This window comes from Anomaloglossus baeobatrachus, chromosome 2 (assembly GCF_048569485.1).
Source record: "Anomaloglossus baeobatrachus isolate aAnoBae1 chromosome 2, aAnoBae1.hap1, whole genome shotgun sequence".
NCBI classification, from domain to species: Eukaryota; Metazoa; Chordata; class Amphibia; order Anura; family Aromobatidae; genus Anomaloglossus; species Anomaloglossus baeobatrachus.
In genome coordinates, this window is record NC_134354.1 from 30112801 (window position 1) to 30138657 (window position 25857).

The following is a 25857-nucleotide window of genomic DNA, read 5'->3' on the forward strand; positions in this document are numbered from 1 at the left end:
ACATTGAACCAGAGGGCTGATTCGGACAGAGTCCAAGCGCCCTGCGCTCCACGGTGGAGATATACTGCTCCCAAGGCGGAAAGACCAGCACCCTGGTGAGGATCACCCGGGACGGGGCCAGGAAGGAGCATCCCTGAGACAGAGTGGCCGAAACCACCACTGCAACGAGCCCCTGGTCAGTGGCGAAGCCACCACTCCGAGAAGGAGGGAGGTCGCGTGTACAGCGGAAACCCTCCAGTCTCAGAGGACGCAGGAGAAACTGGGCAAGGAATCGCTTCCATTGACGCCACCGTCTGACCAGCACCTTATTTGGTGTCTGATAGAACGACGTCGACCGCCAGCGGAGGGACTACTGATCGACTAAGAGCAGCTTCACAAGTGCCGACAGAGTCTCGAATTGCGTCCCTGAAAACCTCTGGTGCGAAGTCAGAGTGGACCTGGACAGAATGACAAGCCACCCGAATAGATTAGAGTGGCGAGAGTAAGCGAAGTACTCTACTAAGAGTCTGCACTGGATGAAACCCCGAGAAGAAAACCGTCCAGGGCAAACGATCACTGCCAATCCCTAGGGGTGCAGGACCCTGATCACAGCAGCCCCAAGGAGAATACTCGAGGGGCCGTGGCTAACCCCAAGGGAAGAGCCACGAATTGGACCACTCCGATGGCAAAACGTAGTCAACGCTGGTGTGAAACTGCGATTGACCCTTGCCGAAAGGCATCCCTGATGCCGATGGCTGCTAGGGAATCTCCTTGGGTTCTTGATTGATCCGGTGAAAAACACACGGAACAAGACCGAGACTCCATGTGAAAACGCCACACCTGACCATGCTTGAAAAGCTAAAGATCCAGGTCGGAAGGCACCGCCCTCTTCGGGGACTAGAAATAGATTTAAGCAAAAATCTCAGAACCGTTCCCAGTCGGGAACCGGAACAATTACTCCGTTGGCCTGCAAGAAATGCCACGGCCTGTGAGAAGGCGGCGGCCTTGGAGCCGGGAGGAGTTGACAGAAAAAATCTGTTTGGCGGGTGGACAGAATTCCATCCTGTAGCCATGGGAGATATAAACTCGCCCCCACTGAACGGAGACGTGGTAGAACCATACGTCGCCAAGTGGAGAGAGCCTGTCACCGACCAAGGAGGTGGTTGGCGTGGCCAGATAGCTCGGAGGAAGCTGACTCCGTGGTAGCATCTCCTGCGGTCTTCTGAAGACGCAGCTTCAAGCCATTTGGTTCTATGAACTAAGGCCGAGCTAGAGGACGATCAGAAGGAGGAACGGAAACCACCGAAACCTCAACTGATTCCTGCCCTGGTTTAGGTTTGTGGCAAGGAAGAACTCTCGTCGCCGAGAGCTTCCTAAATTTCATCTAGTTGGTTCCGAAGAGACTGGTCCCACCAAAGGGGAGCCCAGCAAGGAACCTCTATAGAGGCATCTGCCTTCCATTGCCGAAGCCACACCTGCGGATAGCGAGGAAAGTAGCCAAAACCACTGCTGTGCGGTGTCCAGCATGGCAGACTTGGCAGAGGATGGAAAGACTGAAGTCTGGAAGTTCAGGCAACCATCTTGGGCATAGAGTCCCTGTGAGGGAATGCATCTCCTCTGAGGAGCCATCAGCCACTGACATAACGGTCCGGGCTGAGCCACCTGAGGTGAATGAGCCCACCTCTTGACCACCATTGGTGGACGGGGGAAACCCAGTCCTCAGAATCACGCTTCATGGGAAGCGACTGTCAGAGCAGACCCTGGGCTGGTCACAGGGGCCTGAAAACTGGAGTGGTTAAGGAACACACGTTGTGTTCACCTAGATAAGGTAACTCCGGCGGATTGAGGTCCAGTACAAAATTAATGTACCGTGGGATCCTTATAGAGGTGCCGTCAGCCACTGATACAACTATCCGGGCTGAAAGTCTGGACACCGGAGTGGCCACGCTTGGCGAATGAGTACACTCCTTGACCACCTCTGATGGGAGGGGGAGACAGGCAGCAGAACCCCGCTGTGGGATCTGCAGGACAGGCTGCGGGCTTGGACGCAGCGGGCTGAAAACTGGAGTGGTTAAGGAACACACTCCTCGTCTTGTTAAAGGTATACTGATGCCTTTTTGCCAGCGGGGAATACTCCCCTGATACAGGCGGATGGAGGTCCAATACAAGTATAATGGACGCAATCTAATCATTCGCATCCCCGTCATCTACGGACGGATCAAAGTACGTAAAGCAGCGTCCGAGCCCCTGATAGAGACATCCTCCTCGTCCAGTGAGTCAGCTCGTATCGGAGCTGCGGGACGGGGAGGACAGGGGACCCTGCGTCTCCCTGTCAGGAGGACGGGGTCTGTGAGCTTTGCTGAGCAAGCAGAAAACGCCCTGAGAAGGGGGTTGCATGCTCAGCGGATGCCGGGACAGCCGACCCCTGGAAAAAGAGATTCCCCCAGGGGTCAGCCACCGAACCCGGAGCAGCTGGAGGGACCATGCATGAGCCTCCAAGCTGAGGGGCCACAGCGGTTATGAGCTCGGTACAGCCGTACGAGACTACCAGCAGTGGATAATAAAAAACAGCCTGCAGCCTCGCTCTGTGAGACCTGCTGCAGAGGTGGGGGGGCTCTGTCTAGAATGTCTAGAAAACACAAGACAGGGGTTCAGCCTGGGGAGACTCCAGGCTGAGGCACCACCACCTAAGAACCATTACAGTATGGGTCTGTGCCGGTTCAGGCAATATGAGCCTACATGCAGAACATGTAGTGTACAGCCTTGGAGCTTTGCTCCTAGTGAGACATGCTGCTGAGGAGGAGGTTCTATAATAAAGAATTAACTCCTTCACAATGCCCTGATAGTATATAAAAGTGCACAACCAGAGGTTGTGACTTGTCAGGCCGCTATTGTGAGTGCCCCCCCAGGTTCCAAGCCTGGACCCCCAGCCAGATATTCACTCCCTCTGCACTGCAGAGCAGCCAGCGCCGATCAGCGTACTAAGAACGCTGAGAAAATGGCGCTAGAGTGAGGGGGGAGGGCGGGGGTTAACCCAGGAACGGGAATCGGAGGGCTAAGAAATGTACAGGGGAGGGAATCATCTCCTCAACAAGGAGTGTCCTCCCCTGTGCAGAGCGGCGGTTGGGCGGCGCTGCAGCGTCCCCCTGCATGACTGACATGCAGGGGAACGAGACGAAACTAGGCCGCGGCTGAAGCCGGGGCCTAGAGTTAAACATGCGGCCGAAAATCAGGCATCATCGGCGCGGTACACAGAAAAAAACAGTGGAACCGGCCGGAAACACAGTAAAAGCAGCATTATCAAAGTCAAACACTGTCCCCCTAATAAAGTGCCCCACATTGCAGAAGGACCCTCTGAATAACGTCTCTATACTTAGCTTTGAGACGCAGGGTCCAGTCCCTGGGTGGGGTGGGGGTCCAGTGCTCCGTCCAGCAGGGTCCTGTCAAAGGGCTGCGGATGGAGGCCGGTCTCCTGCAAAGCAGTGAGAACCGTGTTGGCTCCCACTTCAAGCCAGAGCCCCAGCATGGGATGGTGAAGGAGCGCGGCATGAAGGGCTCTTGCCCTGAATCAACCTTAACAGCACCGCCGCCAGGGGGGTGTGAAGGGACATGCCGGGGGTCCAGTGGACCCGCTTTTCTTCCAAATCTGTAGAAAAAATGAAAATCAAAAAAGGATGCATGTGTGTGTGTGATCCTCCTGACACAAAGCATGAAACTGGCTAGGACTGGCTAGCAGGGGGTGTATATACTGGGAGGGAGGAGCTACACGTTTTGAGTGTAGTAACTTTGTGTGTCCTCCGGAGGCAGTAGCTATACACCCCATGGTCTGGGTCTCCCATAGGAACGATAAAGAAATACATGGTGTAGGAATTTTGGCATGTAAATAGATGGCTGAATGGCTGTTTAAAACATTCCAGGAAAGAAAAAAAATATTGTGGTGCCTTATTTAAAGAGGATTTGTCACGAGGTCGGAAGCAACCAGTTTTGTTTTTATTTCATTCACACTGCTCCCATGAGTATTTCATTTTTTGTTGTTTTAAAATCCGCCATACAGTCCCAGAGATATGGGCCTTTTTATCTGCTGTTAATTTTTAGCATATTGACTAATGAGGTGTTGCTCAAAGGCTCCTCGGGGGTGTGTCTGTAGGCTGCACTGCATTCTAAAGCCGTGAAACGTGGCCCGTTGTAAAGACCTATCATGGATTTGTCAAGGTCGGCTGACAATCCTGTGGCATCGAGTGTCAGAAAATCCCAGAGATTGGCAGCACATGTTGTTATCTGACAGCTCCCTGTTTCTGCAGCTGCGGACTCTATGACCCTGGGAAACTGTCAGTTTTTCCTCTCTGTTGTCAGCCTCTGACTCCCTTTATAAACCTCACTCTGGGGATATTTGGGTGCGGTTTATATTTTGTTCCTGACTAAGCTGTGAAGAAGTTGTGTTGCTCTGTTGCTCCAGACTCCTGTAGTTGCTGCAGCTCAGATAAGTGTTTTGTCTTTTGCTATCTACCAGAGCTCTGTTGATTGCAGTTGTGTTTCCCCTGTATTGTTCCCTTGTGTCTTCCTTTAGTGTTAGTGGTGTTGACTTAGCGCTCATACCCATGCTTATTTAGGGCCCATTTGCCAGGGTAAGGTAGGACGCCAGCTATTCCAGCTCGGCGACAGGTGCCGAACCTGTATAGTGTCTGTTAGGACTGTGAGGGTGAGCTGCAGGTTGTAGTCAGGGGTCACCACTTCCCCCATTCCCTAGCTATAAGGCATTCCTTCCCCCTTCCTGTGTGTTGCTCTCGGATTTGTTTCTATCCCCGGCAGTGATGAAACCAAAAAATTAAAAGGAGTGGCAAAATATGTTGTAGGAATTTTGGATGTATGGTGGTTCACTAAAAAAATTACTTATTATGTAAGAGGATCTGTCATGAGGTCACAAGTAGCCAGTTTTTGCTCCTACTTTATTCACACAGCTTGCCTGAGTATTCCATTTTTCAGGCTCCTCGGGGGCGTGTCTTTAGGCTGCACTGCATTCTTAAGCTGTGAGACATGCCCTTTTGTAAAAATTAGCACTAACTATAAAGGCCCATATCACTGAACTGTATGGCTGATTTTAAAACAATAAAAAGTGGAATATTCAGGGAAGCAGTAGGAATTAAATAAGAGTAAAAAACAGAACACTTGACATGCTGGCAAGTCCTCTTTAATGAATTTTACAGCATTTGCTTAATATAAATTTGTATTAATATCATATGTTAGGAGGATAGAGTCATTTTTCAGTCCTGAAGCCTAGGAGGACTCAGTTGGGGGCTGTGATGGAGATTTCGAGCTATGCCACTGGAGACCACCAATATGAGAAGAGTCACTGCCCACATCCTAGCGCTGCCCTCACCACAATTACTCTTAGGGGTACTTTGCACGCTGCAACATCGCTAGCCGATGGTAGCGATGCCGAGTGCGATAGTACCTGCCCCCATCGCACATGCGATATCTTGTGATAACTGCCGTAGCGAACATTATCGCTACGGCAGCTTCACACGTACTTACCTGCCCTGCGACGTCGCTCTGGCCGGCGACCCGCCTCCTTCCTAAGGGGGCGGGTTGTGTGGCGTGATAGCGACGTCACACGGCAGGCGGCCAATAGAAGTGGAGGGGCGGAGATGAAGCGGGGCGTAACATCCCGCCCACCTCCTTCCTTCCGCATAGCCGGTGGAGGCAGGTAAGGAGATGTTCCTTGCTCCTGCGGCTTCACACACAGCGATGTATGCTGCCGCAGGAACAAGGAACAACATCGTAACTTCGGTCGTTCCGAAATTATGGAACTGACCGACGCTACACAGATCGCCGATTTACAACGCTTTTGCGATCGTAAATCGGCGCATCTAGGCTTTACATGTTGTGACATCGTTACTGGTGCCGGATGTGCATCACTTTCGATTTGACCCCGACAATATTGCAGTAGCGATGTCGCAACGTGCAAAGTACCCCTTAGATGTGCAAAAGAGCTCTATACACAATACAACCAAATATGTTTAATGAAGAATATTTGCAAAATTACTTTCTGCAATATCAACAGGCATACAGTGCCTACAAGTAGTATTCAACCCCCTGCAGATTTAGCAGGTTTACACATTCGGAATAACTTGGCATTGTGACATTTGGACTGTAGATCAGCCTGGAAGTGTGAAATGCACTGCAGCAAAAAAGAATGTTATTTCTTTTTTTTTTTAAATTGTGAAAAGTTTATTCAGAGGGTCATTTATTATTCAACCCCTCAAACCACAAGAATTCTGTTTGGTTCCCCTAAAGTATTAAGAAGTATTTCAGGCACAAAGAACAATGAGCTTCACGTGTTTGGATTAATTATCTCTTTTTCCAGCCTTTTCTGACTAATTAAGACCCTCCCCAAACTTGTGAACAGCACTCATACATGGTCAACATGGGAAAGACAAAGGAGCATTCCAAGGCCATCAGAGACAAGATCGTGGAGGGTCACAAGGCTGGCAAGGGGTACAAAACCCTTTCCAAGGAGTTGGGCTTACCTGTCTCCACTGTTGGGAGCATCATCTGGAAGTGGAAGGCTTATGGAACTACTGTTAGCCTTCCACGGCCTGGACAGCCTTTGAAAGTTTCCACCCGTGCCGAGGCCAGGCTTGTCCGAAGAGTCAAGGCTAACCCAAGGACAACAAGGAAGGAGCTCCGGGAAGATCTCATGGCAGTGGGGACATTGGTTTCAGTCAATACCATAAGTAACGTACTCCACCGCAATGGTCTCCGTTCCAGACGAGCCCATAAGGTACCTTTACTTTCAAAGCGTCATGTCAAGGCTCGTCTACAGTTTGCTCATGATCACTTGGAGGACTCTGAGACAGACTGGTTCAAGGTTCTCTGGTCTGATGAGACCAAGATCGAGATCTTTGGTGCCAACCACACACGTGACGTTTGGAGACTGGATGGCACTGCATACGACCCCAAGAATACCATCCCTACAGTCAAGCATGGTGGTGGCAGCATCATGCTGTGGGGCTGTTTCTCAGCCAAGGGGCCTGGCCATCTGGTCCGCATCCATGGGAAGATGGATAGCACGGCCTACCTGGAGATTTTGGCCAAGAACCTCCGCTCCTCCATAAAGGATCTTAAGATGGGTCATCATTTCATCTTCCAACAAGACAACGACCCAAAGCACACAGCCAAGAAAACCAAGGCCTGGTTCAAGAGGGAAAAAATCAAAGTGTTGCAGTGGCCTAGTCAGTCTCCTGACCTTAACCCAATTGAAAACTTGTGGAAGGAGCTCAAGATTAAAGTCCACATGAGACACCAAAAGAACCTAGATACCTTGGAGAAGATCTGCATGGAGGAGTGGGCCAAGATAACTCCAGAGACCTGTGCCGGCCTGATCAGGTCTTATAAAAGACGATTATTAGCTGTAATTGCAAACAAGGGTTATTCCACAAAATATTAAACCTAGGGGTTGAATAATAATTGACCCACACTTTTATGTTGAAAATTTATTAAAATTTAACTGAGCAACATAACTTGTTGGTTTGTAAGATTTATGCATCTGTTAATAAATCCTGCTCTTGTTTGAAGTTTGCAGACTCTAACTTATTTGCATCTTATCAAACCTGCTAAATCTGCAGGGGGTTGAATACTACTTGTAGGCACTGTAATACACGTTGACTATTTCCATCACAAAATTGTCTTACCAGTGACTTCCCGCAGCAGATTTAGCGCCGGCTCCTGGAACATCACTATATGTTTCCTCATAATGTTCTCAAATTTCTGGTAGTTGATGAATCCGATGAGCTCGCGGCCCCGATACTGATTCTCGTAGACGTCCCTTTCTTGTCTCATCTTATTCACAACTGCAAAGCGAAAACTTTGAGTTATATTGGAGCAATAGGTACATTTATTCCGAAATAGTAAAGGGAACCTGTCAGGTGTAATATGCATGCAGGACCACGAGCAGTTCTGGGTACATCCCTGCCTAACCATCCCTGCATCTGATAGCATAGATAAAGGGATCTTTAGAAAACATATTTAGACAGATCTTTTATCTTATGCTAATGAGCGTGGGGACTAGTCCCAAGGGTGTTATATCCCCCAAAATTCCATATTCTAGTGCGCACAGGGCCTAAGAGTTCTGGCTCTTATAGACACTTAGACGCTGCTAATCCCCTCGTTACCTGCATTATAGACAGCTGCGTTACATTGTCCCCTGTATAAAGACTCCTGTCCACAGACTCCATTATTCAGTCAGACTCTAACCTCTACAACCAAAGAGCTTTCTAAGGATGTCAGGGACAAGATCATAGACCTGCACAAGGCTGGAATGGGCTACAAAACCAAAAGTGAGATGCTGGGTGAGGAGGAGACAACTGTTAGAAAATGTAAGAAATACAAAATGAGTGTCAATCAACATCAATCTGGGGCTCCATGCAAAATCTCACCTCGTGGGGTGTCCAGGATCATGAGGAAGGTGAGAGATCAGCCTAAAACTACACGGGGGAGACTTGTTAATGATCTCCGTGCAGCTGGGACCACTGTCACCAAGAAAACTATTGGTAACACATTACGCCATTATGGCTTAAAATCCTGCAGTGTCCGCAAAGTCCCACTGCTCAAGAAGGCCCATGTGCAGCCGGCCAGTCTGAAGAAGGCCCATGTGCAGCCGGTCAGTCTGAAGAAGGCCCATGTGCAGCCGGCCAGTCTGAAGAAGGCCCATGTGCAGCCGGCCAGTCTGAAGAAGGCCCATGTGCAGCCGAACCATCTGAAGAAAGCCCATGAGCAGCCGGCCAGTCTGAAGAAGGCCCATGTGCAGCCGGCCAGTCTGAAGAAGGCCCATGTGCAGCCGGCCAGTCTGAAGAAGGCCCATGTGCAGCCGGCCAGTCTGAAGAAGGCCCATGTGCAGCCGAACCGTCTGAAGAAGGCCCATGTGCAGCCGGACCGTCTGAAGAAAGCCCATGTGCAGCCGGACCGTCTGAAGAAGGCCCATGTGCAGCCGGACTGTCTGAAGAAGGCCCATGTGCAGCCGGACCGTCTGAAGAAGGCCTATGTGCAGCCGGACTGTCTGAAGAAGGCCCATGTGCAGCCGGCCCGTCTGAAGAAGGCCCATGTGCAGCCGGCCCGTCTGAAGAAGGCCCATGTGCAGCCGGCCTGTCTGAAATTTGCCAATGAACACCTGGATGATTCTGAGAGTGATTAGGAGAAGGTGCTGTGGTCAGATGAGACAAAAGTGGAGCTCTTTGGCCTTAACTGAACTCACTGTGTTTGGAGGAAGAGAAATGCTGGCTATGACCCAAAGAACACCGTCCCCACTGTCAAGCATGGAGGTGTGGAAACATTATGTTTTGGAGGTGTTTTTCTGCTAAGGTCACAGGACTACGTCACCGCATCAATGGGATAATGGATGGTGCCATGTACCGTAAAATCCTGAGTGACAACCTCCTTCCCTCCACCAGGACATTAAAAATGGGTCGTGGCTGGGTCTTCCAGCACGACAATGACCCATAACATACAGCCAAGGCAACAAAGGAGTGGCTCAAAAAGAAGCACATTAAGGTCATGGAGTGGCCTAGCCAGTATCCAGACCTTAGTCCCATAGAAAACTTATGGAGGAGCTGAAGCTCCGAGTTCCCAAGCGACAGCCTCAAAATCTTAATGTTTTAGAGATGATCAAATACTTATTTCTCTCTGAAAAATGCAAATAAGTTTACATAATTTATAAAATGTGATTTTCTGGATTGTATTTTGAATATTCTATCTCTCACTGTTAAAATTAACCTACCCTTAAAATTATAGAGTGTTCATGTCTTTGTCAGGGGGCAAACTTACAAAATCAGATCAAATACTTATTTCCTTCACCGTAAGAAAGAGCCTAAAAAAAGGTACACCAACAAAACCAGAAAAAGAGATACGCTTTTTATTGTTTGGTTCAAAATAAAATTGTTCCTAGTATGTGTACGAGATATGGAAATAATACTGTGAGTGACAATCTGCGGAATATGTCAGCAATTTATAGGCAGAAAATACTGTAACGTCCAAGGCAACGAAATCCCTTACATTATTCAAAAATCTTTATTGGTCCCAGCATACACTGAAAAACATACAAAACGCAACGTTTCGGCCAATGCAGGGTCTTTGTACATCTTTTAAATGCTTGATAAAGGCTCTGCGTTGCCCGAAACGTTGAGTTTTGTATTTTTTCACTGTATGCTTTGACCAATAAAGATTTTTGAATAGTGTAAGGAGTTTCGGGCCTTGGACTTTACCGTATTTTCTTGAAGTTTACAGCTTAAGGTGGGCTGGTCCAAGTGGCATGAACATTGGAGTGGTGCATGGGATACGGAATTTGTCAGCACTATATAAGCAACAGAAAATATCAAAACACCTAAGGTTGGAGACAGGCTTCATACTTACAAACTGCACATGAATTCTTAATTGTCGTTTCCCAAGAGTCAAAAAGCTTTCTTAAGTTTTTGAAAAGTTTCAAGTCTTCGGTATCACCTTCTTCATCTCCATTTACCACTTTCACGATTCCCTCATCAAAATCCTTGATTTTCTGCCCAAAAAAAACTAAACATGTATCCAGCTTTAAAAAGTTATCACCTATTCTCAGGAAAGGAGCTATGGCTGGACATGTGCACCACCGCGCCATTCATTTGCGATGGTTCGGCATGTACACCACCGCTCCATTCATTTGCGATGGCTGGAGAAATGCACCTTTGCTCCATTCGTGATGGCTGGACATGAACATCACCGCTCCATTCATTCGCGATGGCTGGGCATGTGCACCACTGCTTCATTCGTGATCGCTGGACATGAACATCACCGCTCCATTCATTCACGATGGTTGGGCATGTGCACCACCGCTCCACTCATTTGGGATGGCCAGGCATGTACACCACCGGTCCATTCATTTGCGATGCTTGGACATGTGCACCACTGCTCCAATCATTTGCGATGGCCGGGCATGTGCACCACCGCTCTATTCATTCGCGATAGTTCGGCATGTGCACCATTGCTCAGTTCATTCACAATGACAGGGCATGTGCACCACTGCTCCATTCATTTGCGATGGCCGAGCATGTGCACCACCGCTCCATTCATTCGCGAGGGCCAAGCATGTGCACCACTTCTCCATTCATTTGCGATGTCCGAGCATGTGCACCACCGCTCCATTCATTCACGATGGCTGGAGATCTGCACCACTGCTCCATTCATGATGGCTGGACATGAACATCACCGCTCCATTCATTCTCGATGGCTGGACATGTGCACCACCACTCCATTCATTTGCGATGGCCGGGCATGTGCACCACCGCTCCATTCATTCGCGATGGTTGGGCATGTGCACCACTGCTCCATTCATTCACGATGACAGGGCATGTGCACCACTGCTCCATTCATTTGCAATGGCCGAGCATGTGCACCACCTCTCCATTCATTCGCGAGGGCCAAGCATGTGCACCACTTCTCCATTCATTTGCGATGGCCGAGCATGTGCACCACCGCTCCATTCATTCACAATGGCAGGGCATGTGCACCACCACTCTATTCAATCACAATGGCCGAGCATGTGCACCATCGCTCCATTCATTCGAGATGGCTGAACATGTGCAACACTGCTCCATTCATTTGCGAAGGGAAGACATACAAAGCAATCTCAGTGTTTCGTTTTTCTGTAGCGCCACCATAGGCAAATTGAAGCATTACACCACTCTTAACTAATCAAGTATTAATGCAATGCATGAACACGTAGAGTAAATGGAGATGCAGCCTTCTGGTCGTTTTTATAGACGAGGGTCCTGAATGGTGGTCTCACCGTCCACTCTATATAATAGGTTTCATAAATTGTTTAATAATATAATTATTTCTATTACTCTGTTACCATAAACCTATGTATATTCAAAAATGTTAGATACAAACTGATACAACTTGATTTCTTTTATTAGAGATTCATAAAAACTTTTGAAAATTATAGGTTTTATAAACCTGCCCCTTTATTATGTGCTTACTGTTATAAGAAAATGAGACTTCTCCTCGTCTGTGTCCGGAACGCCTCGGCCGATCTGTTTCAGCTGCTCCTCGGCCTCCCGGAGCTTACATCTGATCTGATGCTCTATATTAGGCAATGTTCTCTAGAATAGGAAATGTTTAAATCATAAAAGACAATAAAAATAATAAACAAGTGTAAAATATCCAAAAATGAATATATGATGCCCTGAAAATACGTGTGAAAATTAATTATCAAGTTTTGACAAGATGCCAATTGTTTCCAGCAGAATTGTGATTACAGCTCTGGAGTGCAACACTATAGGGATATTCTGTATGGACATTACAGTGGAACCTTGGTTAACGAGAACAATCCATTCTGGGAATGTACTTGTTAACCAAGTTACTCGTCTAGCAAAGCAAAACATCCCATAGGAAATCGTTGCAATGCAGACAATGCGTTCCACAACTTGTTAAATGTCCCATCCTGGTTCCCTATTGTGCCATTCCACACATGCACAAACACACACATATGCTCACCTTACCTTCCGTTCCATCGCCGGCCTCCTGGATCTTGCAGGATGTGTATCGGGTAACCATCGCGACGAGGGAGAAAGTTCCGCTGCCAGCGCGCTGATGTCAAAGGTAGGAGCCGCTTGCCTCTGATTGGTCAGCGTGTTGCCTTTGAGTAGCGGCTGGCAGCAGAAGTTCCTCCCTAGTTGCGATGGTTACCGATACACATCCTGTAGCGGCGAACTACAAGAACCGGGTGGCCAACGATGGAACGGAAGGTAAGGTGAGCATAATATGTGTGTGTTTGTGTGTGTTTGTGCGTGTTTGTGCGGATTGTAAGAGCGGGTCAGAGCACAGTGGATGTACAGAACCGGAAGTGTGTGCGGTGAGGATTTTGCTCGTACGGCAAAGCTTGCTCGTAAAGTGAGGTACAAATTTACAGCGAACTTTGCTCGTTAACGGAATACTCACTAACTGGGTTGCTCGTTAACCGAGGTTCCACTGTATTAAGTGGAAACTCAGCTGGGTCCCTAATTTTATAAGAGTGAAGGAAGGCACACTATGTAAGAGAAGTTGTCACATTTTTCGACGTGGCATGCGTGTTCAGACCAAACAATGCCTGACGCACAACGAAAATACAACAAAACAATACAAGTAAGAAGGGTGAGAAGGGTAGATGGACACCTCCTATCCTTACCTACAGCTCTCCCTACACTCCTAGCCAGGCCCTATACAGTCTCCTCAACTGTTGCCGAAGAGGAACCTGAGACCCAGAAAAAAAACCTGTAGTTGCCTTGGCTAGTGCGCTGGTAGGTGAGAGACGCTAGCTCCCCCGCTGCACTAAGATGGCACAAAGAAAGATAAGACATACAGGAGAGAAAGCAACAAAAGCATAAAGTCCAACTTCTGGAACACTTCTTCACAGCTCCCTCCACCAAGGGGGCCAGAATACAAATGACCTTGGACCCGTGGAAGAATCGGTAACCAGTGCAAAACAGCCGTTGTCCGTGTCCTTGCACCCTCCCCCTATCCCTGAATAAACAGCATTTTGAAAAATCTACAGACCGATGAGTGCGTCATTTTTCTTCACATCTCAAGTTGTATAATACTGGATCTTTTTGAGTGAACCCATCACAAGTCTCCAAAAATAGACGACCGTGACAGAAGCTCCCTATCTGGCAAACCTGGCACATCCATCCACTGATGACCTTAATTGTTGACATCAATATTAAAAGTAGATAAAACCAGCTGAACGCCATAGTACATGTATGTAGAGGATAGCATAACTAATATAAATGTTATACTTACGGAGATATGGTAGACTAGCTCCTTGGTGAGTCTTTCTGCCAGGTGAGGTATGGTAGCCTGTCCACGCTTTATAAGACCTCTAAATGTAAAACAATGGGACAATCATAAACTGAGTGATACAGGCAACAATCAATCCAAAGATAGGTGGGACAATAGATAGACTCTACATCCCATCGTATCCCATCAAAAAAGGTTGTTATATAGCTTTTTGATTCAGCCCTGTCTTTCAAACCACATGTTCCCACCACCTCATGCCACCTTCAACTCAAAAATTCATTCCTTAAACTGGAGTCTCCAGCCCGGGAATCTTGCACCCCAATGATTTTCCCCTCTACATCACTTCCCTGACTACCTATTGCCCAGATAATTGAAAAATGTTAGGAATGACTTACAAAGTCGTCCATAGACTGTCCCTCCATCCTCTGTTTGTGTGGCAGACACAAACAGAGGATGGCCCCTGTGTAAGAACAGTACATGGGGCCTTTGTAATTCAGTAGCTGAATGTGAGATGAATGTGGGCCCCCTTATTTCGATGGCCCCTGTGTTACTGTACAGACTGCACCAATGGTATGTTCGCCTCTGCCTCCATACATCTTCTATCTTATCCCTCACTACGCCCCTGTCCATAACATGTCCCATCACACTTCTTCCACCTAATCTTCCATTACCTTCTCTCAGTATGTGGTCTATAACCTGTGTTCTCTGCACATTCTGAAGCCAATTTCGTGAGACCAACACACAAGTAATCTGCAATCTATAGCTTGTCCTCTCCATACATCTCTGATCTAATCTCCTGATACCTCCCCAAATGTAATCTCCAGTATATATCCTGTCCCCTCCATACATCTCTGATCTAATCCGCCAATACGCCCCCAAATGTAATCTCTAGTATATACCCTGTCCTCTCCATACATCTCTAACCTTATCCCCAATACCTCCCCAAATGTCATCTCCAGTATATACCCTATCCTCTCCACACATCTCTGATCTAATCTCCCAATATCTCCCCACATGTAATCTCCAGTATATAACCTGTCCTCTCCATACATCTCTAAGCTAATCTCCTGATATCTCCCGAAATGTAATCTCTAGTGATGAGCGAGTACTAAAAAGCTCGGGTGCTCGAGGCTCGGGCCGAGCATCCCAAGATACTCGTGTACTCGGCCCGAGCACCGAGCCCAATGTTATCCTATGGGAGACCCGAGTATTTTTGTGAAATGACCACCGGCAGCATGGAGAAACCATAAAACTGTAAATTAAAAAAAAAAACGTGCGTGTGTGTGTAAGCGTGCATATATATATACACGCGGAGTGGAGTGCGGGAGGGGCCGTAGCCGAGCGGGGAAGTGTCGGGCTAAAGGCACGGTCATTCTGTGAGGGCCGGCCAATCACTGCAATTCCACAAGTAACAGGGCTGTGGCATTGCGGTCTGCCAGCCAATCCCTGCATGAGGGCTGGCTCTCAAAAGAGCGCCAACATGAAGACCACGAGTACAGCACGAGTATCGCGAAATTACTCGGTACCCGCCGAGTAGCCCGAGTACAGTGATACTCGTGCGAGTACCGAGTAGTGACAAGCATACTCGCTCAACACTAGTAATCTCCAATATATACCCTGTCCTCTGCACACATCTCTGACCTAATCTCCCGATATCTCCCCACATGTAATCTCCAGTATATAACCTGTCCTCTCCATACATCTCTAACCTAATCTCCTGATATCTCCCGAAATGTAATCTCCAGTATATACCGTCCTCTCCACACATCTCTGACCTAATCTCCCGATACCTCCCAAATGTAATCTCCAGTATATACCCTGTCCTCTCCACACATCTTTGACCTAATCTCCCGATATCTCCCCACATGTAATCTCCAGTATATAACCTGTCCTCTCCATACCGGTACATTTCAGACCTAATCTCCCGATACCTCCTTACATCTCCAGTCCATAACACATCCTTTCCATAAATCTCTAACCTAATCTCCTGATATCTCCCGAAATGTAATCTCCAGTATATACCGTCCTCTCTACACATCTCTGACCTAATCTCCCGATACCTCCCAAATGTAATCTCCAGTATATACCCTGTCCTCTCCATACCGGTACATCTCAGACCTAATCTCCCGATACCTCCTTACATCTCCAGTCCATAACACATCCTTTCCATACATCTCTGACCTAATCTCCTGATACCACATAATCTCTCATCCATAACTTGTCCTCTCCATTCATATCTGACCTAGTCTCCCAATACCTTCATACCCGTAATTTCTGATTCACACTTGTCTCCTCTATACATTTCTGACATAATCTCCGCTCCACTTCCCTACATGTAATCTCTGGTCATCACAAGACCTCCCTTTTTTTTGTTCTCCTTTTGTCTGTTCCTCAGTCATCTTCAGGATTTCTCCCATGCTTTCCCCTTACGCTGAATCTCACTACCTCAATCGTCAGACTGTTCTTCCACCACTGATGCCTTGAAAAGCAACTCGAAAACCGACCTCTCCAGAAGAGCATCCAACCTACAATGACTGTGTAGCCGCCACTGACGCATGAGCCGGTCTTACCCTCTACTCTTAAAAGCTCCTTCTATGCCGGTCATGTTTGTCTCATGGGCTTTGGAATAACCATTGATGATGAAATAATCTTTACCTGAAGTGTTCATGGTTTGTAAAAAAATTCTTCTCATTCTGAATGGCTTTTTCATGGGAGATGTTTTCCTGGATCTCCCTCTGCCCGCGACACTTGACCATCATGTAGCCCTTCCTCAGGCTGTACACTCGGTTTTGGACAACACGTAGGACCTCACTTTCTGCACCTATGTCAACCAAGTCTGGTTTGGTCAGGACTCCTGTAGGAAAAGTACAACACAAGTATAAAGTTATTAATACATTGTAGTGTAACTACCAGGGTGGAGGATATGGAGGCTAAAGGCAGCTGTGCTCTCACTTCTTCTTATAGCCCAAGGTTCACTCCTTGAGATGAACCTCGGACAAGTGGAAAAAACACTGCAGCCTAAAAGCAACGCCTGATTAGCTGGAGAGACCTCATGGAAAAATAATGTTAGGGAAGACCCTGTGCCAAAATCACAGGAACGACTCCAGCATGGGAGATGAGAATATCCCACCAATGACATCATCTTCAAGGAGTTTCTTTCTTCTCCCCCCTGTGTTTCTGTTAGTTTCCTCCACGTTCTCCAGTTTCTTCCCACATGTCAAAGACATATTGATAGGGAAGATGGTTGGTGCTCATAAAGTTCTATGGGGACATGTACCGTAACTATCATTCCAGAGCAATGTCTGTGTATGTCAGCCTTTAGCATAGAATCTTGGCAGAAAGGGAGGAAAAACTGAAAACGGAAAATTGACTGGTCGGGAAGGGGTTAAACTAGGACAACTGAATATTTTATTAATTTAATCAAACTAAAATGTTTATTAAAATATCGAGCTGATTTCAGTACAAAGCTCCTTTGCGGATTTATATTTCTGAAAAAATATAGACGATCCTTGTGTAGTTGAGTGATACTTTCCTCCGCTGCCTGCAGGTCATCGAGAGGACGGAGCAAAAGTCTGCAGGATCTGACTACACCCAATGTTTGTAGTCTGTGACCTAGGAAACCATTACCATTTAAAGGAGCCGCAATACAAATACACTTAATCATCACTTTTCTTGAGTACTATTTCCTTACATTTTTTTTTTAACGTTTGCAAAATATTTGTACCTTACGACCTGTTTCTATTATTTTCCTTTGTTATGTTTTAGACATTCTTATTACAGATTTATGGATCTTCTGGTTGCAATAAATACATCTTTTTTTACTCTCCCTGATTATTGAACGAGTGGCTACTGTCAGAGTTGTGCTGTGTGCTCTGGGCCAATAGGATGTCTCACTATCACGTCCTCCTTCCATCTCCCTCCCCCATTGAAAAGTATAAAGAAGCTGCAGCTACATCCCCCTCCTCCCCCTCTCTGACTCCCAGAAAGACTGCAGGCAGGAAAAAGGGGAACTACAGAGTGGAGCAAGATTAAAGAGATGCTTGCCTTTCACCTATGGGTGACACATGACTAAAGTATGGAATCTGGCACAGGTATCCAGATAAATATACATTTTTTTAACATAGAAGTCTATCAGCAATGGAAGATCAATGGATGGAATCTGTTTATGCTTCTGTTAAGCAAATTAATTTTAACATTTGCTTAAAGGGTTATTCCCATCTCCAAGATTCTATACCATTATGTTGTAGGTGTAATAATAATAACATTAGCACATACCTCCAATTAGAAATGCCGTATAGTTCTCCTGATATAGCCATGTCTCTTACCTCATGTGCAGGGCATTACAGCTTAGGTGTCCATGGTTATGTCCACGAGCCACTAATTACATAACTTTCACTATATGTACAGTTAGGTCCATAAATATTTGGACAGTGACACAATTTTGGCGAGTTGGGCTCTGCATGCCACCACATTGGATTTGAAATGAAACCTCTACAACAGAATTCAAGTGCAGATTGTAACGTTTAATTTGAAGGTTTGAACAAAAATATCTGATAGAAATTGTAGGAATTGTCACATTTCTTTACAAACACTCCACATTTTAGGAGGTCAAGAGTAATTGGACAAATAAACCAAACCCAAACAAAATATTTTTATTTTCAATATTTTGTTGCGAATCCTTTGGAGGCAATCACTGCCTTAAGTCTGGAACCCATGGACATCACCAAACGCTGGGTTTCCTCCTTCTTAATGCTTTGCCAGGCCTTTACAGCCGCAGCCTTAAGGTCTTGCTTGTTTGTGGGTCTTTCCGTCTTAAGTCTGGATTTGAGCAAGTGAAATGCATGCTCAATTGGGTTAAGATCTGGTGATTGACTTGGCCATTGCAGAATGTTCCACTTTTTTGCACTCATGAACTCCTGGGTAGCTTTGGCTGTATGCTTAGGGTCATTGTCCATCTGTACTATGAAGCGCCGTCCGATCAACTTTGCGGCATTTGGCTGAATCTGGGCTGAAAGTATATCCCGGTACACTTCAGAATTCATCCGGCTACTCTTGTCTGCTGTTATGTCATCAATAAACACAAGTGACCCAGTGCCATTGAAAGCCATGCATGCCCATGCCATCACGTTGCCTCCACCATGTTTTACAGAGGATGTGGTGTGCCTTGGATCATGTGCCGTTCCCTTTCTTCTCCAAACTTTTTTCTTCCCATCATTCTGGTACAGGTTGATCTTTGTCTCATCTGTCCATAGAATACTTTTCCAGAACTGAGCTGGCTTCATGAGGGGTTTTTCAGCAAATTTAACTCTGGCCTGTCTATTTTTGGAATTGATGAATGGTTTGCATCTAGATGTGAACCCTTTGTATTTACTTTCATGGAGTCTTCTCTTTACTGTTGACTTAGAGACAGATACACCTACTTCACTGAGAGTGTTCTGGACTTCAGTTGATGTTGTGAACGGGTTCTTCTTCACCAAAGAAAGTATGCGGCGATCATCCACCACTGTTGTCATCCGTGGACGCCCAGGCCTTTTTGAGTTCCCAAGCTCACCAGTCAATTCCTTTTTTCTCAGAATGTACCCGACTGTTGATTTTGCTACTCCAAGCATGTCTGCTATCTCTCTGATGGATTTTTTCTTTTTTTTCAGCCTCAGGATGTTCTGCTTCACCTCAATTGAGAGTTCCTTAGACCGCATGTTGTCTGGTCACAGCAACAGCTTCCAAATGCAAAACCACACACCTGTAATCAACCCCAGACCTTTTAACTACTTCATTGATTACAGGTTAACGAGGGAGACGCCTTCAGAGTTAATTGCAGCCCTTAGAGTCCCTTGTCCAATTACTTTTGGTCCCTTGAAAAAGAGGAGGCTATGCATTACAGAGCTATGATTCCTAAACCCTTTCTCCGATTTGGATGTGAAAACTCTCATATTGCAGCTGGGAGTGTGCACTTTCAGCCCATATTATATATATAATTGTATTTCTGAACATGTTTTTGTAAACAGCTAAAATACAAAACTTGTGTCACTGTCCAAATATTTCTGGCCCTGACTGTATTAGTGGATGTAATCATGGATATAATTAGAAGACAAGTGTAGCTCACCACGCATTCATGGATACCAAAGCTCCTGTAATGCCCTGTGTGACGCCCTGGGCAAGCCAGGGGTCACAGGTCATCACACCACCACACCCTACACCCCAGTTAGGAACACCAAAGCTACCAAAATCCTTGTTGCCTTCCTCCAGGGGCTGATGTTCACACCAGGGGGTGGGCCAGGCGGTTGGCTCCGCCCACCGAGGAGTACACAGCCCTGGAGGCGGGAGAACCAGGCAGTCTGGTGAGGGAAGTGAAAGAGAGAGGAAGCAAGATGAGTGGAGTTCAGTTAGGGGAGGAAAGTAGAAGGAAGTGGTAGAGGAGCTAAGTGAAGTGGAAGTGAAGTAGTAGAGGAGCAGAAGAAAAGAGTAAAAGTGTCAGTAAGAAAGCCTGAAGTTGGTCGGCTGTGTGCCCGGACAGTGTCAGCAAGATCAGCAGACGGCGGTGACAGTCTGGAGGGGGACTGCTCGGAGGTTGCTGGAAGGACCGCGGACGGGTAGTGGCCCGGCGGTCTGGAGCAGTATACGAAGAACAGTCAGCACCAGGGCAGGGGCCTCTCGGACCCCGGCAAGGCTAGGAGTCGCCGTAAATTTGCCAAATCCGTCAGTGAAGGGGACGTCTGTCTCCAAACAACCAAGTCCCAATTGAAGGCAACAGTCCAACCATTGAGGAGAGACACCGCCATCACCAGGGCACCAGTTTCTCAGGGCCAGCGCCTGCGGGCAAAGTAGGGCTCCTCCGGCCTATATCCAAGCCGGGGAGCGGGTTACAGGTGGGAACCCATCGCTACCAACACAGAAACATCAGGTGCAGGAAAAGGGACATCACCGTCACCTACTGGGGAAAGCAAGTGCAGCCGTCCGTGGGAACCGTCTTTCCAGCCGTGTGTTTTACCGAGAACTGTGTCATCGTCTCAGGCTGAGTGAGTACCACAGTGCCGCAAGGCACAGCGCTGCCCCCGCGTCCCTGCGCCCACCAAGCCCTGCATCTCCCAACTCATCACTGGGCCCCGGGATCACCAACCCCTACCCACGGAGGGGCAACACCACAACTGGCTGCTCCATACCATCCTTCCCGGGAACCCATACAGAGCAGCGGTGGTGCTAACAAATCACCACAACCGTGGGTGGCGTCACGGACAATAAACAATCCCCACACCCAAAACCAACCCCCTTTCACTCACGGGCGAGGAGCGCCGCTCGAGTCCCCGGGATCAGGCCCATCGCTCGAGCCACCGAGCAGCGGCAGCAGCAGGCCGCAGTGCCAGCCGGACCCGAGCAGCAGTAGGGAGAGCGCGGCGTCCCCCTCCTCTGCCCGCGACAACTTGGCGTCACGAACAGGATCTTACCGCTCTGCCGTTGGGTAGAGGTGCGCCTTGTGACCGCCGGAGGTATCCGGCTGAAAAATTTCGGAAGTCGCCATCTTTGGCGCGAAAAGTTCCCGCTCGAGCGTCTTCTCGAGTAGCGGAGGCGCGAAGGCCGAAACTCCGCCCCAATAGAGGAGGGGCCGGAGAGAAGCTAAGGGGGACGCGATGGCGGCTGGCTGCATGTGAGAGCAGCTATAAAAGCAGGGACGCAAGGACTCTGCGGACATCTTGTTCCTGGGAGAAGCCGCCAGCAGCATGTGGATGCCATCCCGCAACACCGTAGCCCCCGCGCCTGGAACCGCGGCGTGGGTGGAGATCCGGACCGCGCAGCTCTACCAACGGCTGCAGGTTAAGATGCAGCTCCTCATGGAGGAGTGGGAGACCGACATGGCGGACGTTATAGCAGCCGTGCGGAGACGCGAGGAGGAAGCGGAGGAATGGAGGGTGAGTGACCCACGCCCCGATGCCCAGGAAGGGCCGGTCATCGCGGCTGCGGGACCCGGTCCAAGCCCTCTCCCCCCGCTGCCTCCCTTGCCACCCATCTCGGAGGCCGTGACCCCGCCACTAGGCCTGCTACCACCGCAACCGGTAGCATTACCCAGCATGCCCACCCAGGTGGGCCGACCTGCAAGCCGGAGCCCGTAGTCGACCGGAGATGCTGCCTTGGAAGGCTCCGAAAACCGCACCGGAGGCGTCTCCAGAGAAAGTCCCCGAGCCGGAGCCGATGACCCGCTCCAAGCCGGAGGCCCAGCTGCGGAAAGCCCCTGTGCCCATCCCCCACACCTTGGCTGAGGTAGCGCCGGGTTGTCGCTGCAAGGTGGCGCCCAAGGCCAAGACACCGCGGGACTTGTCGCCCAGATCCCTGACAGTGGGCAACGTCCAGAATGTCCCGCGGGGCCCGACCCGTGCGCCGGAGCTCGCAGCAGCGCCGTATTGGGACAGGGAGCCGGTACCGCTGGGCCTGGAGATCGGTGAGAGAGAGAGGAAAAAGGCGGAGCTGGTGGCCCGAGCAATTAGAGAAAAGGAGAACCCTCCGGCAAGCAACATTCCGTGTCCGGGGACCGCTGTATGAAGGACAAGTGAGGCGGTTTGATGTCCGCCGGGGCTATGGGTTTATATACGAACGGGCCTGGAGGCCGAAGTGTTTATAGCCCGGCGGGATGTGAATGCCCACCTGCCCGAGAAGCACCCCGGCCGTAACCTGATGCCGGGTGATATAGTGCAGTATACCCGGCACTGTGGAGAGAGGGGGTGGTTCGCCCTAGATGCCAAACTGCGGGGCAGCCAGGAGAGCCGAGTGAGTCCTGCACCCCCCTCCCTCGGATGAAGCTGAAAGTCCGGAGTAAGGGTAGCGGAGCACCGTTGTCCAGTCCCCGTTGGGACCACCACTGAGTTTGTGTATGTTTGAAAAAGCTTGAAAAGTTTGAAATGAAAATAATAACCGAAGATTCATCAGATTGTCTGCAAACCGTGATTGAGAGAACCGGCCGTTGCTGGCACCGTTGTCCCCGTGGGGACCGTTAGAAAGTTGTTTTGCATGGAGGACTTTCCATGGACAAGCCCGTGAACTTGCAGGGCAACCACAAACGTTAGTGGCTTGTAAATAAGTTGTTTTACCATTACCGTTTCCGCAGTTACCGCCTCCGGAGAGGCAGGTTGGAGGGAGGGCCCTCAGCGGAGCAGGCTGGGGCCCAGCCACCACAGGAACCGGTGGCTACCCTCTGGAGGGGAAGGACAGATCCCGCTCGGGTGACTTGGTGCAGGACTTGGGACAAGGGGTGCTGCCTGGGTTTTAGGGGCAGCATCAGGGCCAGGTTGCTTGGGTGGGAGAGAGCGGAAACCGTAACCGTAAACCGTTAGTAACATTTAAGCAATGAACCTCCCACTGTGGGATGATGCCATAAATTGTTATGTTTACCTTTTTACATATTTTTCAGAAAATAAAACCGGTGTTGGACGGGCAGCCCGCGGACGGTCTGCGTTTTGCTAAGGGGAAATGTGATGCCCTGGGCAAGCCAGGGGTCACAGGTCATCACACCACCACACCCTACACCCCAGTTAGGAACACCAAAGCTACCAAAATCCTTGTTGCCTTCCTCCAGGGGCTGATGTTCACACCAGGGGGTGGGCCAGGCGGTTGGCTCCGCCCACCGAGGAGTACACAGCCCTGGAGGTGGGAGAACCAGGCAGTCTGGTGAGGGAAGTGAAAGAGAGAGGAAGCAAGATGAGTGGAGTTCAGTTAGGGGAGGAAAGTAGAAGGAAGTGGTAGAGGAGCTAAGTGAAGTGAAGTGAAGTAGTAGAGGAGCAGAAGAAAAGAGTAAAAGTGTCAGTAAGAAAGCCTGAAGTTGGTCCGGCTGTGTGCCCGGACAGTGTCAGCAAGGTCAGCAGACGGCGGTGACAGTCTGGAGGGGGACTGCTCGGAGGTTGCTGGAAGGACCGCGGACGGGTAGTGGCCCGGCGGTCTGGAGCAGTATACGAAGAACAGTCAGCACCAGGGCAGGGGCCTCTCGGACGCCGGCAAGGCTAGGAGTCGCCGTAAATTTGCCAAATCCGTCAGTGAAGGGGACGTCTGTCTCCAAACAACCAACTCCCGATTGAAGGCAACAGTCCAACCATTGAGGAGAGACACCGCCACCCGCCAGGGCACCAGTTTCTCAGGGCCAGCGCCTGCGGGCAAAGTAGGGCTCCTCCGGCCTATATCCAAGCCGGGGGAGCGGGTTACCGGTGGGAACCCATCGCTACCAACACAGAAACATCAGGTGCAGGAAAAGGGACATCACCGTCACCTACTGGGGAAAGCAAGTGCAGCCGTCCGTGGGAACCGTCTTTCCAGCCGTGTGTTTTACCGAGAACTGTGTCATCGTCTCAGGCTGAGTGAGTACCACAGTGCCGCAAGGCACAGCGCTGCCCCCGCGTCCCTGCGCCCACCAAGCCCTGCATCTCCCAACTCATCACTGGGCCCCGGGATCACCAACCCCTACCCACGGAGGGCAACACCACAACTGGCTGCTCCATACCATCCTTCCCGGGAACCCCATACAGAGCAGCGGTGGTGCTAACAAATCACCACAACCGTGGGTGGCGTCACGGACAATAAACAATCCCCACACCCAAAACCAACCCCCTTTCACTCACGGGCGAGGAGCGCCGCTCGAGTCCCCGGGATCCGGCCCATCGCTCGAGCCACCGAGCAGCGGCAGCAGCAGGCCGCAGTGCCAGCCGGACCCGAGCAGCAGTAGGGAGAGCGCGGCGTCCCCTCCTTAGCCCGCGACACCCTGCACATGGGGTAAGTGACATAGCTAATGATGACTAGAGTTGAGCGGACTTCTAATAGGTCCGGCGGATCCGTCGCGGGTTGAACAATAAGTCCGGATCCGATCCGGAGTTCGGATCTATATAATTCAATGGGGAGCGGATCCGGGGAAAAGAGAGAGAGAAGAGAGAGAGAGAAGAGAGCGAGAAGAGAGAGAGAAGAGAGAGAGAGGAGAGAGAGAGAAAAAAAAAAATCCAGATTGTGCAGCCGGATGTCCGGGTTAGACCCGGATCGGACTCTGAAACCGCGCGGATCCGGATTTTTAAAGTTCGGGTCCGCTCAACACTAATCATGACATCTACACTACAGTTTTAATCTCTTAAAGCTATTATTACGCCTACTACATATTGGGATACGAACTTGGAGATGGGAATATCCCTTTAAGATCTTATGCCACCATAGGGCCAAAATTTGCTGTCAGTGGCGGATCCATCATATGATGGGCATGAATGTGCCGTACCACTACGTGTCCGTCATAGGGTTCTTTACATATTCACCATGGTGTGACGGAATCGTCTAACAGAGAAAATGTGAACAGAGCCCTACAGGCAAGTAACGACCCATCCCTCGGTATATTACCTATAGTCCGCTCTCCGGTTGGATCCACCTCTCGCGCCATTTCCAGAACTTCGGTTGTTGCTACATCCACATTACAGGGAACCACGGCCAGATTAATGGTCTCTTGTTTTGTTATGTAACGTTTTATTATCTGTTTGATCTGCAGATATGTGTATAAAGTAAAACATATTACTACAATACATTATTAAGGATTAACATTACAATGAATATCTACCCTTAACTAAATTGTACTTTTTTTTTTGTTAATCTTCATAATAAGTTTTTCTAGTTAAAAGCTTCATAAATCTTGAAGACACAATGATAATAAAATTCTGTCCGGGGTTTCTCCATTATAATAATAAGACTGTATGCAGTACGCTCCAAAGCTCCCTCTAGTGGTGGATAAATGTAGGCAGAATTTAATCATTTGTGAAGGAGATTGGAGCTCTGTATAGGAATAAACAGCTGTGGATACATATATATAGAGATATATATATATATATATATATCACAAAAAAAGTATTTGATCTAAAACCCACTCTTTCTAATAAAAAAATGTATATGGTAGAGATAAGAACATCAAATTGATGCAAAATTAAAAAGTGTTCAGGAATTCACTGAACCTGGTGAATTTGAAAAATTTGCAGCACGTTTTGAGCTGATCAGCTAAAATAGCCTCTACAAGTTTACACAATTCAGAAGATTTCATTAGCCTAAGAACTCAGAGGTGGGCAGGTGTTTTCCACATAA

The 25857-nt window shown here is 48.7% G+C and overlaps 1 protein-coding gene across 1 annotated transcript in view; it reads right to left on the bottom strand.

Moving 5' to 3' along the window:
- Positions 1-25857, bottom strand: part of LOC142290892 (interferon-induced GTP-binding protein Mx-like) — a 78775-nt gene that overhangs the window by 11814 nt on the left and 41104 nt on the right. Inside the window, 6 exon segments of the mRNA XM_075334958.1 lie at positions 7671-7829; positions 10384-10525; positions 11982-12104; positions 13780-13858; positions 16432-16630; positions 25129-25267. Coding sequence (XP_075191073.1) covers positions 7671-7829; positions 10384-10525; positions 11982-12104; positions 13780-13858; positions 16432-16630; positions 25129-25267 — 841 coding nt within the window.